General features: G+C 42.1%; 1 protein-coding gene across 4 annotated transcripts in view; it reads left to right on the top strand.

Annotated features, from left to right (window-relative positions):
• The window catches only part of EPS15L1 (epidermal growth factor receptor pathway substrate 15 like 1), a 354,413-nt gene that overhangs the window by 59,430 nt on the left and 279,834 nt on the right, over window positions 1-15,149 (top strand). For all 4 annotated transcript variants that reach the window (XM_082248118.1, XM_082248120.1, XM_082248119.1 and 1 more), the window contains exons 4-5: window positions 1,451-1,498; window positions 1,604-1,699. In XM_082248118.1, the coding sequence (XP_082104244.1) occupies window positions 1,451-1,498; window positions 1,604-1,699 (144 nt within the window). The remainder of the gene's footprint in view (window positions 1-1,450; window positions 1,499-1,603; window positions 1,700-15,149) is intronic.

Below are 15,149 nucleotides of genomic sequence, written 5' to 3'. Positions count from 1 at the left end.
ATCTTCTGCGAGCTCTCCGACTGCTCTGATGGACAACTTGGAGATTACTCTGCAAACTCTGAGGTAGTTTGGTTGGATTATTAACCTTTAGAAGTCTACTCTGGTTCCGTCCACAAGACTCCCAAAAAACTCCAGAACTAGCAGGAGGCAATCCAGCTTCTGTGGAGTTGGCTTTCTTCTGACACTGCTTGTAACAAAACTGAGTGCCTATAGCTGAGAGTGGGAGTATACCCCCTGGGACTGGCCCATAGGCGTAGTCAAGCTTTTTCCTGCCTAGTGTCCTACTCCTGTAGGTGGCATTATAACCTAATGGTCAAAAAGATAAGGAGCTGTTTCCGTCAATGAAAATCAGAGAAATGGATTTTACGGTAAGTCAAAAATCCCATTTTTTTAAAATTTAATTGATAAGGACAAAATGTATTTGCTGAGATACATTTTTTGAGTTTTACATATAGTATGCCATGTCTATTGAATAAATGTCTAGTTCTCTTACAGGATTTGTAAAAATTATAGACCTGAAAACTTTTTCCAGTTTATCATGTGGTTATAGCAGAACTTAAGTCATACTGTGGACAAAATTTTTTCCCCCCTCCAGCGCCTGTTCATGCCCAAAGACAGGAAAGGTATCGGACCTCCCTGTTGCCAGTCTTTGAGTGTTTGTGGGAAATTCTGGGCAAGCACAGATGTATAGCAGTGTGGGCTTGGGACCTGAGCCTTGTGCCAGATTTGCACATGTGCAGGGGTTGGGGAGAGCATCTCGTCTAGACGAGAATAGGAAAAGTGCTGCTTTGGAGGACAGATAAAGTGTATTGTAAAAAAACAAAATAATGTCCATTGGTGAGAGGAGGACGGGGGAAGCACACAGTCATTTAGGGTGAAGGTTGGCTTTAAGTGGATTTAGGAAACAATGAACAAAACCAAGTGTGCAATTTCTTTAATCTTCTGTCCTTAAAGGGGTTCTAAAGGTAAAACTTTTTACCTTAATGCGTTTCCGGGATTAGGGTAAAAACATTTTGCCACTTGCTGTGCCCTTCCTCCTCCCCAAATACTTGCCGGAGTGATGTATCGATCCAGCGCTATACTCATCTTCTGGTCTTCTCTCCTCTCCCTGCTCTCACAAGCTTTGCTGAGAGCAGTGGTAGCCATTGGCTCCTGCTGCCGTCAGTCAAATCTTGTGAGCAGAGAGTGGGGGTGGGGCCGAGCCACACTGTGTGTGTCACTGAATGCACGCAGTCCGACTCAGGATTGAGCCTGCTCGCCTGCCTCCATACCAAACACTTGCTGTGGGGGCAGGCACAAAAGAGTTAGTTGGGGCCCCAGAAGAGGGGGTTTGAAGCTGCTGTGTGCAATACCATTGTACAGAGCAGGTAAGTATAACATGTTTATTTTACTGAGAAAAAAATTGCCTTTAAAGCTGCTTTAACTATTCTTGGTTTTTCTGTTCATTTAGATTTGGGACATGGCCGATCCAGAGGGAAAGGGTTACTTAGACAAACAGGTATAAAGAAGTGTACTTTATACTTATTAATTTATACTTCTAAAATGCAATTTAGATTTGTAAGTTGAAATAATAAATTGTTTTTTTTTTTTTTTTTTACTGCAGGGATTTTATGTTGCTTTGCGGTTAGTGGCCTGTGCGCAAAGTGGACACGAAGTTAACTTGGCCAGCCTAAATATACCAGTGCCACCTCCCAAATTTGTAAGTGGTTTTTAATTCTGTTTATAACATTTTTTGTTTTTCTTAGTACTTCAGCAGCATGTTTCATTTTACAAACAAATATACATACTGTCAGAATCTTTTCTCAAATTCTCTTCTCTTATATTAAAACTAAACCCTGAGTGCAAAAAAATGTTACCATTGCAACGGGGTCCCCTCAGCACACTGCAAGGGTTAACCTCTTGTTTTGCATGTGAAATGATGAATAAGATGTTATACCTGCTTTATTCACCCCTTCCCTGGATGCCAGCACTCTACTCTGTTTGATGTCCTGGATGGCCTCAGCATCCTCACGTTCAGTGCAAGTCTATGTGTCCTGCATTGTGCGGGATGATGTAAGAGAGCTGTGACTGGTTGGGCAGTGAAGGAATGCAGTTTCAGAAAGCCAGTCATATAGAGATGAAAGAGATCCTTTGTGGGTAGGAATTAAGTAAGTATATCGTCTTTTTCAAGGCAAAACAGCTTTAAGATTTTTGGAAACTGTTTCTCTGGTTGCATTTAATTTTAATTACAATATTTTCTTCTTTTGCTCCTTAATGTAATTTTAGCTAATTTGGCTTTAAAATCATCTTATTTTATTCATTTATATTTCAGCAGCATACAATTTTACCAATTAATTTAGGGTGGCACATATTTGACCCTATTGAAAGTCTGTTACAGCACTGGATTGCTGCTCATATTACAGTCAATATTACACACACCCTGTACTGCAAAATTTTAAACTGATATAAGAATATTGTAGGAGTGCCAATACTGGGGGTGACTTAAAAGAAAATTTCTAGGATTTAGAGTTCGAAAATAATTTCAGGCATTGAACCTACCATCAGTGGACACTCTATGCACTCAAACACTTTAACCTGTATAGTGAATTATTGTTAGTCTGTATTGTGTCTATATTACTAACCCCCTGATCCTGGGATTTAAAGGAGTATACCACAGACAAGTCTAGGCACACTTGTTTGCCTACATTTGATGGCGCTTGCCCTGCAAACTTTTGCCAGTTTTATTGTAAGTCTGCAACAGAAAGAGAGGGCAAATATCAGTGAGTACAAATTAGATTTACTGTATAGGGAAAAAAGCTCTTACCTGCAAGGCAGCAAATTAAATGGCCTGCTTGTTGGTGAGTGAAGAGGATTCCGGTCTTCCTTAGAAATAAATGGCAGGGTCAGTGACTGTGAACATTTACTTTACTATAAATTTGGAATGTGTTGTTAAGACCTGGAGTTCTCTTCGAAGAATGGGAAATCCTGACCTGCGACTGCAAACATGACTCCATCTGGCAAATGTGTAGGGGAATCAGGCCAATAAATGTGCTTTATAACTATGGTGAATGATCTTACCAGGTACAGGTGGTGAATTTTGGCAACTGTGAGAAGTCTAGCCCTTGTGGTACTACAATGCCCAGCATACGGCAAGTTGTAGTCCCAAAGTAACAAAACAATAAAAGAGCACACTTGGATTTATAGGGTTAGAACCCAAATAATGTTATTCTTCTTTTCCTTTCACCATCACAGCTGCCTGATTAGGATGCCACATGCATGTTTATGCATCCCCTTTCCACACCAGTACAGTGTGTCTTCAATTGTGGCCTTTATTAAAAGACTGATTTCCCTTCCCATTGTAAATAGGGGCGTGTTGGGCTGCATAATATGGTATGTCCACCTTGAAAGTAGAATGAGATGGCTCAGGGCGGGGTATATAATTGTACTACTTATGTAAACCCAAGGTCTTTTTTTTTCTTTTTTTGCTATTTTTGCCATTGTGTTTTGTATGCATTTTTCATAAGCACATAATTTTTCAGGATCTGTTGCAAAAGTTTCTTACCTGGAGATCCGGGCAGTAAAAGCACTTTCTTCTATCAACCTAATAATGCCAAGCAACTTTCTCACAAACTAGCAACAGCATTGTCAACCTGCTTTGTACACTTTTTCATTCGGCTGTTGGGCTGCCTATCAGGACTACTAAATAGATAGAAGAAGAAGTTGCTTGCATTGCAGGCTGACAAAGCCGCAGTTAACTGAAAGACAGTGCTTTGTGTTGGCATCTAGTAGTAGTTAGTGTTGTTACTGCCAGAATCTCCAGGTAAGCAATTTTGCAGCAGGTTCATAAAACGTTGCCTAAAGGATAACTCTACTTTCGAGGGAGAAAAATGGCATATAAAGAAAAAAATTTGGCATAAAGAATTGTGACACAAGTCCTATTGTAATTGAATGCTAAGAAAAATGATCTTTGCTTTTCAATCTGCAGTGCTGTAATTTTCTGTAAAATGCAATACAATATGGCAACCTGGAGGCGTTCTGTATGCAGATTGCCCCCAGAAATGTCACTGCCTGCTTGTGTATTTGGCCTAATGATTTTCACGGAAGGCTGCACTAAGATACAGGTCAGATTTTGGACATCCCCTGCAACAAAAATGTAGTTTTTTGGTGAGATACTCCCAAAAGGAAGTCCTATCTAAAGGGATGCAAACCCTGCAATTTCCCTCATTAGAAACCTGCAAGTGCAGCAGCCGATTGATATTTATGAAATCACTCCCGTTCACATTCATTTTTCACATTGGCACAGGCAAACAAACAGCTTTTTTTTAGAATAACAAAAGGTAGGAATGTGCAACAAGGTTTACTAAAATCCCTGCAATGTACATCACCTAGATGGGAATGTTTTTTTCTCAACAAGAGTGGAGATACTCTTTAAGAAAACTGTATACGTTTAGGCATGATGCTAACCATACCGAAAAAAAAAAACACATTTAGGGTTTACATCAGTGGTCTCCAACCAGCGGACCACAGGCTATGCATGTGGCCCAACCCAAAATTGTAAACTTGGGGCTATAAATTTGTCCGTGCATGTCTGGAGGGATGACGGGATGCCGTGTTTGGCATAGCATCCGCGGCGGTAGCCAGCACAAATGAGCCAGGCCAGGGCACGTCTGGAGGGATTCTGTGTTTGGCATAGCACTGGTGGTTCATGCAGGGATTCCCGCTAGTGCCAGGCAAGTAAGTGCCGCATGGCCGAATTTTGGGGGGTGCTAGGGTGGGTAGCACCCTCCCCAGATTTCAGTTGCCCCACCACAAGCCCCCCTCTACCCCTGACACGGTGCCTGGCCGTCTCCCATTCCTGTACTGTACACTGCACAATCTCCTCCCCACACAGCACATAGTTGAAATCTGATCCCCTTACCTGTTATTTTTTTAATTCTAGCATGGCTTCCACATCGTCGCAAAAGAAAACAGAACCCAAAAAAAGAAAAGTTGGGGATGAAGGAAGATTGTTCAAAGAAAATTGGACAGATAACTCCTTTTGTCTATGCAAATACAAAGGCACTCTGCTTAATTTGTAGGGAATTTGTGGCAGTGTTCAAAGACTACAATTTGAAAAGGCATTAAATGCAAAAACATGTCGCCAAATGCGAGGCTTATCAAGGAATGTGTCGTAAGGACAAAATAGGTTTGTTTATCAAAAACAAATATCGCACTAGTTTTATGTTGCCCTCTTTTAATTTTATAATAAAAATATCATTAAAAAAAATGAAGTTTTATTACTCAGGTACATTCTCTATATCGGTAAACGTTAATTTGCTATTATCCTGACTTTTTCTGCTTATCAGCTATCCTTATATTTAGTGTATTATATGTGTGGCCCAAGACAATTCATCTTCTTCCAATGTGGCCCAGGAAGGTCAAAAGGTTGGACACCCCTGGTTTACATAGACCAAATAAAAAACACCCAGTAACACTGCAGGTGCCGTTTGGGCTGTGCTGGCCATTTGTCTGCCTTTGAACGTGAGGTCTGATACAAGTTATAGAAAAGTGTGGAGCTGTGAATCATGCCCTAATGGTGACCATGCAAGGCCCCATCTCCCTAGCATTGGTTGCAACAGCTGAGTAAGGATTTGGCTTTAGAGGTCAGTAATTTATTCTTACAGTAGTGTTGGCTACTGCATGCATAGATTTTCCAATTTCTGTGAATTGCAAAAGAATTGCGACTGGTATATCACAAGCCTTATACAGCTGTTTGCTGCTTGACAACAGGTAGCCATCCCACCGCTTGTCAGTTTCAGTGAGAAATGTGCCATCTGTGAGTAGCTTATATCCGGCACTAAGATCTAACCTACCCTTAACCACTGTCTGACCAGCTGCTGCAGATATACTGCAGCAGGTCGGCAGGTTCCCACAAAATGACGTACCCATACATCGCTTCGCGGGAGCGATTGTGGGGGAGCGCGCCCATTCGCCAGCAGGAAAACTGATCTGCAGGGTCGGCGGCCGCGATTGCCGCCGGGCACCCACGATCCCACCCCATGGAGACAGAACGGCGGTCTGCTATTGTAAACACAGCAGACCGTTGTTCTGTCAGCAATCAACAAAGGGCTCCTGTTTTCCTCCTATTTAGGAACACAGGTCTCTGTGTTGATTCCATAAGTCCAATCCCCCACAGTTAGAAAACCCCCCCTAGGCATACATTTAACCCTTTGATCGCCCCTGGTGTTAACCCCTTCCCTGCCAGTGTCAGTACAGTAACAGTGCATATTTTAGCACTGATTACTGTAGTAATGTCACTGGTCCCCCTAAAAGTGTCAAAAAGGTTAGATGTCCGATCTGTCTGCCGCAGTGTCGCAGTCCCGCTAAAAATTGGGGTTCGCCGTCATAACTAGTAAAAAAATAAATTAGAATGACATAAATCTTTCCCCTAGTTTGTAGACGTGATAACTTTTGCGCAAACCAATCAAAATACGCTTATTGGGAGTTTTTTTTACCAAAAATATGTAGCAGACTACAACTTGGCCTAAAATTATGAAAAAATTTGATTTTGAAATTTTTTTTATTGGGAATGTTATATAGTGAAACATATTGTTTTTTTATTTTTAGAATTATTGCTTTGTTTTTGTTTAAAGCGCAACACCAAACTAAAGCTATTTGTGTGGAAAAAAAGGCCATCAATTTTATTTGGGTACATCGTCGCACGACCGGGTAACGCAGTGCCGAATCCCAAAAAATGTCCTGGTCATTAAGGGGGAAAATATTCCGGTCCAGAAGTAGATAAGTTGTATTATTTTGAACCCCATTTATTTGGAGATGACTTTGCTGTGTTCTAAGATTGCTTCTCATGACCATGATAAAGAGCTTTTCTTTATCGTACATCACGGTACACTGAGCAGCCATAATAATTACTAACTGGGTTATATGCCACCTATAGGTGAATGGACACTGGCCATCAAAAAGACAGGAAGTCCCCCTCTATATAACCCCTCCCATACAGTAAGTACCTCAGTTTTTTCTCGCCAGTGTCTTAGAGGTGATGGTCATGGTTGGAGAAGCTCTTCATATTTTTAATGAAGAACGACGGTGTGAGCTATTGTCAGAAGCTGGATGGGACACAAGCAGCTGCCGCTGGGTGTGTGATTCGCTGTGCGTGAATGTTTACAAGCACTGACAAATTCTGTTACTTTGGGATAACTGTGCTGTGTGTGATAAGCTTTTACAGCTTGGCACAAGCTTTGATTACACTAAAGCAATTACCTCAAGTTTTCTTGTCTGGAGCAATGTCCTCCCTGAAAAGGATTGGGGGAAAGGACACAAGTATGCCGCCGTCAGGATTGGAAGATCCGAACCGTGCATTCTCTGTGTTAAGCTTCCCTGAGAGCTGAGCCATTACGGTTGTCAGACATAGTAGCCACATCTAGTGCTTCTGTCTCAGCCTACTTGACTGAGACAGAAGCTGGCATGATTGCTTCAGTGTCACAATTTCTTTATTTAAGAAGAGGTTGCAATATAAACGGAGTTAAGGCACATCAGGAAAAAATGAGACAATGAGTGCAATCTGACAACATCATAAACATTGTTTCGTCAAAAAGATTACATTGGTTGGAGGATGAACATGGTCAACTGGACCAGAAAGGTGGGGTCAAACACCTCCCAGACGTGCATAGTAATTGACATATCAAATGGAACAAGGGCTGATGGATTTGGGCATAAGTAAACAACCTCAGTTATACAAAACTTGTGAGTGTCAGGTACCAGGGTAGTACCGACGGACGGGCTCCTGTACAGAACAGGAGCAAGAAACCACGACTCCTAACCATGGAGTTAGTCGGGGAATTAACAAGCAGTTGAGTATAAGTTACAGAAGACCCCAGACTTGGGAAGAAAGTGAGGATACATACATATGTGAGAGTAGGGGGAAGGGGCAGGAACCACAGGGTGTAGAGGAGAAAAGCACAAGAGGGAAGGAAGGAGGGAGGAAAGAAGCACAAAGGAAGCTGAAGGGGCTGGCGTGATTGGATTCCCTGGGCCCATACCCCCCAAGCTCTAGCCAGAGACAGAGAGCTCTCGCAGGTAAGCCCCCTCCCAGTTTTAGTTCAGGATTGGGCAGAGGATGTGGAAGAAGTAGCTGTAAATGGCTTAGAAGAAGACAAAAACAGAGGATTCCGCTTCTGGGGAGTCAGGGTCTGAGGAGCCGTTCTCGGCCTCTCAATCCCAGAGATTGTTAATTCAATCTTTCGCTGAAATGGTCCGGTCTGGATTTAAATTACGTCCCTTAGAAATTTCTGAAGCCTTTTTCCTCATTAGGCTCGTTACGCCCTCCTCAAAATTCTTAGGCCTTTCCCTTACTTATTTCTTATCAGGGTGAAGGCGTCTGGTTCTTTTTGTATATGGATTAATCCTAAATGAATTCAGGATACCTGCTGCCCTTTTTTATTTTTGTGGTGAGTCACCCCAAAAAATTACAGGTTAATATCAATGAAAAAAAGGCGCTGGCAATGGTATGGGTTAATGGGAATTAATTCATTAAGTCTAAAGATGAGTTTGGAAGTCTGGATGGTTTTAAATGTGTTCTGGTAGTTATGTTAGTGTTCTTTATCCAATTTAAAGTGCAACCAGTGTGTAACTCAAATAAAATTATGATAATACCATTAAATGAACATTTTTGGTAAAATTCAAATAATTTAAAATACAGTGCCTTGCGAAAGTATTCGGCCCCCTTGAACTCTGCGACCTTTTGCCACATTTCAGGCTTCAAACATAAAGATATAAAACTGTATTTTTTTTTGTGAAGAATCAACAACAAGTGGGACACAATCATGAAGTGGAACAAAATTTATTGGATATTTCAAACTCTGTTAACAAATAAAAAATTGGGCGTGCAAAATGATTCAGCCCCTTTACTTTCAGTGCAGCAAACTCTCTCCAGAAGTTCAGTGAGGATCTCTGAATGATCCAATGTTGACCTAAATGACTAAGGATGATAAATAGAATCCACCTTTGTGTAATCAAGTCTCCATATAAATGCACCTGCACTGTGATAGTCTCAGAGGTCAGTTTAAAGCGCAGAGAGCATCATGAAGAACAAGGAACACACCAGGCAGGTCCGAGATACTGTTGTGGAGAAGTTTAAAGCCGGATTTGGATACAAAAAGATTTCCCAAGCTTTAAACATCCCAAGGAGCACTGTGCAAGCGATAATATTGAAATGGAAGGAGTATCAGACCACTGCAAATCTACGAAGACCTGGCCGTCCCTCTAAACTTTCAGCTCATACAAGGAGAAGACTGATCAGAGATGCAGCCAAGAGGCCCATGATCACTCTGGATGAACTGCAGAGATCTACAGCTGAGGTGGGAGACTCTGTCCATAGGACAACAATCAGTCGTATACTGCACAAATCTGGCCATTATGGAAGAGTGGCAAGAAGAAAGCCATTTCTTAAAGATATCCATAAAAAGTGTTGTTTAAAGTTTGCCACAAGCCACCTGGGAGACACACCAAACATGTGGAAGAAGGTGCTCTGGTCAGATGAAACCAAAATCGAACTTTTTGGCAACAATGCAAAACGTTATGTTTGGCGTAAAAGCAACACAGCTCATCACCCTGAACTCACCATCCCCACTTTCAAACATGGTGGTGGCAACATCATGGTTTGGGCCTGCTTTTCTTTAGCAGGGACAGGGAAGATGGTTAAAATTGACGGGAAGATATACTTCTGCTGCCCCCCCCCCCCTGATGCACGGAGTTTGCACCATTGATTACTATTTTTCTTATTTTCCTTCCTCTGTGTTCCTCTTCTTTCTTCTCTCTCCTCTTTTTTCTTCCTTTTTGTCCAGTTGTGTATTCCATATGTGATGGGGCCGGTTATAAAGATGCTCTGCTGGTCATAGACCCGATTGAGGGCACTGTTACGATGCATTTGTGTTTTCTCTGGGGTTGGGACAATTTGTCTATAAATCGAACCAGTGTCAATTATTACTGTTTACTGTCATGTGTTATTACTACCCGGCAGGGATGCACTGTACTGGATGTGTCTCCTTTTAGTTTTTCTGTTGTGTGTAATGAAAAAGTTTTTCTAATAAAAATTATCTGATTTAAAAAAAAAATTGATGGGAAGATGGATGGAGCCAAATACAGGACCATTCTGGAAGAAAACCTGATGGAGTCTGCAAAAGACCTGAGACTGGGATGGAGATTTGTCTTCCAACAAGACAATGATCCAAAACATAAAGCAAAATCTACAATGGAATGGTTCACAAATAAACATATCCAGGTGTTAGAATGGCCAAGTCAAAGTCCAGACCTGAATCCAATCGAGAATCTGTGGAAAGAACTGAAAACTGCTGTTCACAAACGCTCTCCATCCAACCTCACTTAGCTTGAGCTGTTTTGCAAGGAGGAATGGGCAAAATGTCAGTCTCTCGATGTGCAAAACTGATAGAGACATACCCCAAGCGACTTACAGCTGTAATCGCAGCAAAAGGTGGCGCTACAAAGTATTAACTTAGGGGGCTGAATAATTTTGCACGTCCAATTTTTCAGTTTTTTATTTGTTAACAAAGTTTGAAATATCCAATAAATTTCGTTTCACTTCATGATTGTGTCCCACTTGTTGTTTCTTCTCAAAAAGTCCCAGTTTTATATCTTTGTTTGAAGCCTGAAATGTGGCAAACGGTCGCAAAGTTCATGGGGGCTGAATACTTTCGCAAGGCACTGTTTTGGACACAAACAGTGTGCATAATAGGTGACTTGTTGTGAAAACAAATAATATATGAGTGACACTGGTGGTGGTGGTGCTGTGAAATAATAATAATGCTATTAATAAAAATTCATAAAATATTTATAAAACATATGCAATAAAAAGATGTATCCACAACGTTAATTGTGCAACAAGTGAGAATAGTCCGTGAAAATAAATGAGTTCTTCAAGGTGATTTTGTGCTCCAAATGTGCTCTTAATAAAATAAGCAATCTCTGCCTCTTACCAGATGGCTTTAGGTCGCCAGGACCTAAATCGCTTTTGATCCCTTTATAGGATGGATCAGTCCTACACCGAACTCCTCCACTCCTCTTTCTGGATCTCACTCAGGTGTATATAGGAAAAATAGTGGGGAAGCCAAATATAGTATAATACCTTTTTTTCTATTTTTTAAAATAAATGTAAAAATAAGAAATGGCTGCTTACAAGAAGTAGTACCTTTCCTGGCACTAGGTGAAACCGCTGTTTGTATGTAAAAGGGTCTGTTTCTGGTGCTCTGTTTGTTTGTCCAGAGACTCCTCTACAGCCCTGGTAGCATGGTAGCAGCTGCGGCGTGCGCTTCAAGCAGTAAGGATATGACGTCGCTGGATCTCTTGTGTTTCCGGGTATCCATAAGGACCACAATGCATTTCGCGTCTCAATCTCGCGTCATTAGGTAGCCTCGGCTATATACACCTGAGTGAGATCCAGAAAGAGGAGTGGAGGAGTTCGGTGCAGGACTGATACATCCTATAAAGGGATCAAAAGCGATTTAGGTCCTGGCGACCTAAAGCCATCTGGTAAGAGGCAGAGATTGCTTATTTTATTAAGAGCACATTTGGAGCACAAAATCACCTTGAAGAACTAATTTATTTTCACGGACTATTCTCACTTGTTGCACAATTAACGTTGTGGATACATCTTTTTATTGCATATGTTTTATAAATATTTTATGAACTTTTATTAATGCCATTATTATTATTATTTCACAGCACCACCACCAGTGTCACTCGTATATTATTTGTTTTCACAACAAGTCACCTATCATGCACACTGTTTGCATCCGAATATTTTAAATTATTTGAATTTTACCAAAAATGTTAATTTAATGGTATTATCATAATTTTATTCGAGTTACACACTGGTTGCACTTTAAATTGGATAAAGAACAATAACATAACTACCAGAACACATTTAGAACCATCCAGACTTCCAAACACATCTTTAGCCTTAATGAATTATTTCCCTTACTTAGTTAGTTACTTAGTTAGTTTCACTTACTTAGGCCTCCACTTTTAGAGCAGATAGTGTAGGCCGATTTGGGATCATCCTGATAGGATTTTTATTCCTCCCAAAAGGTTTTCTTTTGTTGTATCCTATGGAGGAAAAATTAACAAGAAAAGTAAAACAGAAATTTAACCTGTCCTGTAGATAATGCCCAGGTTTTTAAAGATCCAGCTGATAAAAAATTGGAATCTTTGAAAGCTTCCTTTGGTATTGCAGGGTCTGCAATACAACCGGCAGTTGCGGCTATAGGAGTTCGTCAATCTTTGAAAGACTGTATTAAACGGGTGTCCAGGAGTGTTCCTTCTCAGGGAGAGTCTGCTGAAGACTTAGCAGATTTACCTCAGGCTTTGTGTTTTGCAGTAGATGCTCTTAAGTACTCCATACAGCAAATGTCATGGTTTGCTCTTCTGTCTGCTCATATGTGCAGAATCCTGTGGCTAAAAGTTGGTCTGCAGAATTACCATGTAAAAAAATTGCTAGCTGGCTTTTCCTTTCATGGGGAGCGCCTATTTGGTGATGAGCTTGACAAATATACAAATATATCAAAAAGATTTTCAGGGGGAAGAGTGCGCTTCTACCAGTTAAGAGGAGAAGTAAACTTCCTTCTTTTAAGGTTTCGAACACTCAGACTCCAGTACTTCTAATACCAGGCAGTTGCGGCAGCCTCAGCCATCTGGATCTAGAGCCAAGCCTTCAGGTCAAGAGCAGAAGAAACCCTGGGCCAAGAGGCCTACCAAGCCTAGCTCTAAATCTACCTTGTGATGGAACGCCCCCACTCAGTCTGGTGGGGCGTAAGGCTGCTACAGTTCCCGGAGGCCTGGGTGGAAATGATTCAGGACAACTGGGTTATTTCCTGTCTTGCAGGGGTACAAACTAGAATTTGGGGTTTTTTCTCATCCTTGGTTTGTAAGGTCTAACATACCTGCATATACTCTAAAAAGAAGACCATCTGAGGTCTCAAGCGGTGATTACAGAAGTTCTGGACGACGAGAAATTCAGGGGTTTTTACTCTAACTTTTTTGTAGTCCCCAAACCAAATCGGAGATGTGAGACCTATTCTGGATCTCAAAGCCCTGAACTAGTTCGTAAACATTCGCACATTCCTAATGGAGTCAGTTCTCTCAGTCATGGCCTCTTTTCAAGGAGGAGAATTTCTAGCATCCATAGACATCAAGGATACATACCTTCACGTGCCAATTTTTCTAACCCATCAAAGGTTTTGCGGTGGAAGATTGTCATTTTCAGTTTGCGGCCTTTCCCTTCGGGCTAGCCACGACTTCTCAAGTGTTCACAAAAACCCCAGCTCCAGTATTGGCTATTGTAAGGTCTCAAGGGATAGCAGTGGTAGGACACCTGGACGATCTATTACTTTTAGACCAGTTGGCTTCTATTCTAAGCCAGAATGTGTTCCGGGTAGTTCAGTTCTTAAAATGTCTGGGTTATAGCCCTGAAGGATCTTGTTTCGAATCGTAAGTGGCAAAAAGTATCCCTCTGTACACTTTGTATGAGGTTGCTAGGGAATATGGTGTCCTCATTCGAAGCAGTTCCTTATGCCCAATTCCATGCCAGACCTTTACAGAACAATATTCTGTCAGCCTGGAGCCAAAAGATCAGGGCCTTAGATTGTCGCATGTCTCTAGTACCGAGGGTACGTCAGCGTCTAGGTTGGTAGCCAGGAATTTGGAGAGCGGGAAATCCTTTCTTCCAGTAGTCTGGAAGGTGGTGACTACAGATGACAGTCTCTCTGGCTGAGGAGCAGTTCTGGAGGAAGCCACTGTCCAAGGGACATAGTCCTGATTAGAAAGTAGCTTCCCCATCAATATCCTGGAAATCCGAGCGGTTTATCGGGCATTAAGGTACTGGACTCCCAGACTTCGGGGTTGCCTTGTCAGGGTACAATCCGACAGTGCCATGGCTGTGGCCTGTTTCAACCATCGGGGGGCACCAGGAGTCAGACAGCCCAGAGGGAAGTGGGTCACATCCTATCCTGGGCAGAGAAATTTATTCCATGCCTGTCGGCAGTTTTCAACCGAGGAATAGAGAACTGGCAGGCAGATTTTCTGAGTCACCAGCAGATGTTTCCAGGGGAATGGTCCTTACGTCCCGAGATCTTTGTATTAATTTGTCAACGATGGGAGGTCCCGGACATAGATCTGTTGACATCCAGGTTCAACAACAAGTTGGACAAATTTGTGTCCAGGACCAGGAATCAGCTCCCAGTCAGAGTTGGATGCCTTGGTGGCTCTCTGGGAGCAGTTCTCCCAGATCTATGCCTTTCCCCCGATTCAGCTGCTGCCACGACTTCTGCACAGGATTCAGGAAGAAGGGAAACCAGTAATCCTGGTGGCTCCAGCTTGGCCTAGGAGGATTTGTTATGCGCACATTCTAAGGTTGGTGGTGGGAAGGCCATGGGTTCTCCCAGTGCGTCCGGACCTGCTCTCTCAGGGTCCGATATTCCACCCTGTTTTACAATCTCTAAATTTGACGGTTTGGCTATTGAAGCTTGGATTTTGATAGAGCGGGGTATATCTGGTCCTGCAGTCTCTACTGTGATAAACGCTAGGAAACCATTCTCTAGGGGCATTTATTACAGAGTCTGGAAGTCTTACATTTCTTGGTGCGAGGCCAGGAAGTGGCATCCCCGTAAATATATCATCGGGAGAATTCCAGCCGCCTTGCAAGTAGGGGTAGATATGAAGCTAGCCTTAGGCACCTCAGCCTTGTCAGTCTTTTTTCAAAGACCAATTGCTTCGCATTCCTTGGTCCGAGCCTTTATACAAGGGGTGCTATGTATGCTTCCACCAGTTAAGCCACCGTTGTGTCCTTGGGATTTAAATTTGGTCCTGGCGGTTCTACAGAAACAGCCTTCTGAGCCCTTTCGGCATATTCCTCTGGTTCTTTTGACCAGAAAGTTAGTCTTTTTGGTTGCAGTAACTTCAGCTAGAAGAGTATCAGAGTTAGCGGCTCTTTCTTGTAAGGAGCCATTTTTGATCTTACACCAAGATAGGGTGATTCTACGTCCACACCCAGGGTTTTTGCCCAAGGTGGCGTACGCTTTTCATTCAAATAAGGACATTTTACTACCTTCCTTCCTTTCCAAATCCTCAAACGGCAGAGGAAAAGTTGTTATATTCTCTCAATG

This window comes from Pelophylax lessonae, assembly GCF_965119305.1.
Source record: "Pelophylax lessonae genome assembly, chromosome: 1".
Taxonomy (NCBI): Eukaryota; Metazoa; Chordata; class Amphibia; order Anura; family Ranidae; genus Pelophylax; species Pelophylax lessonae.
Note: the sequence above shows the minus strand (reverse complement) of the source record. Positions and strands in the feature narration are given on the sequence as shown.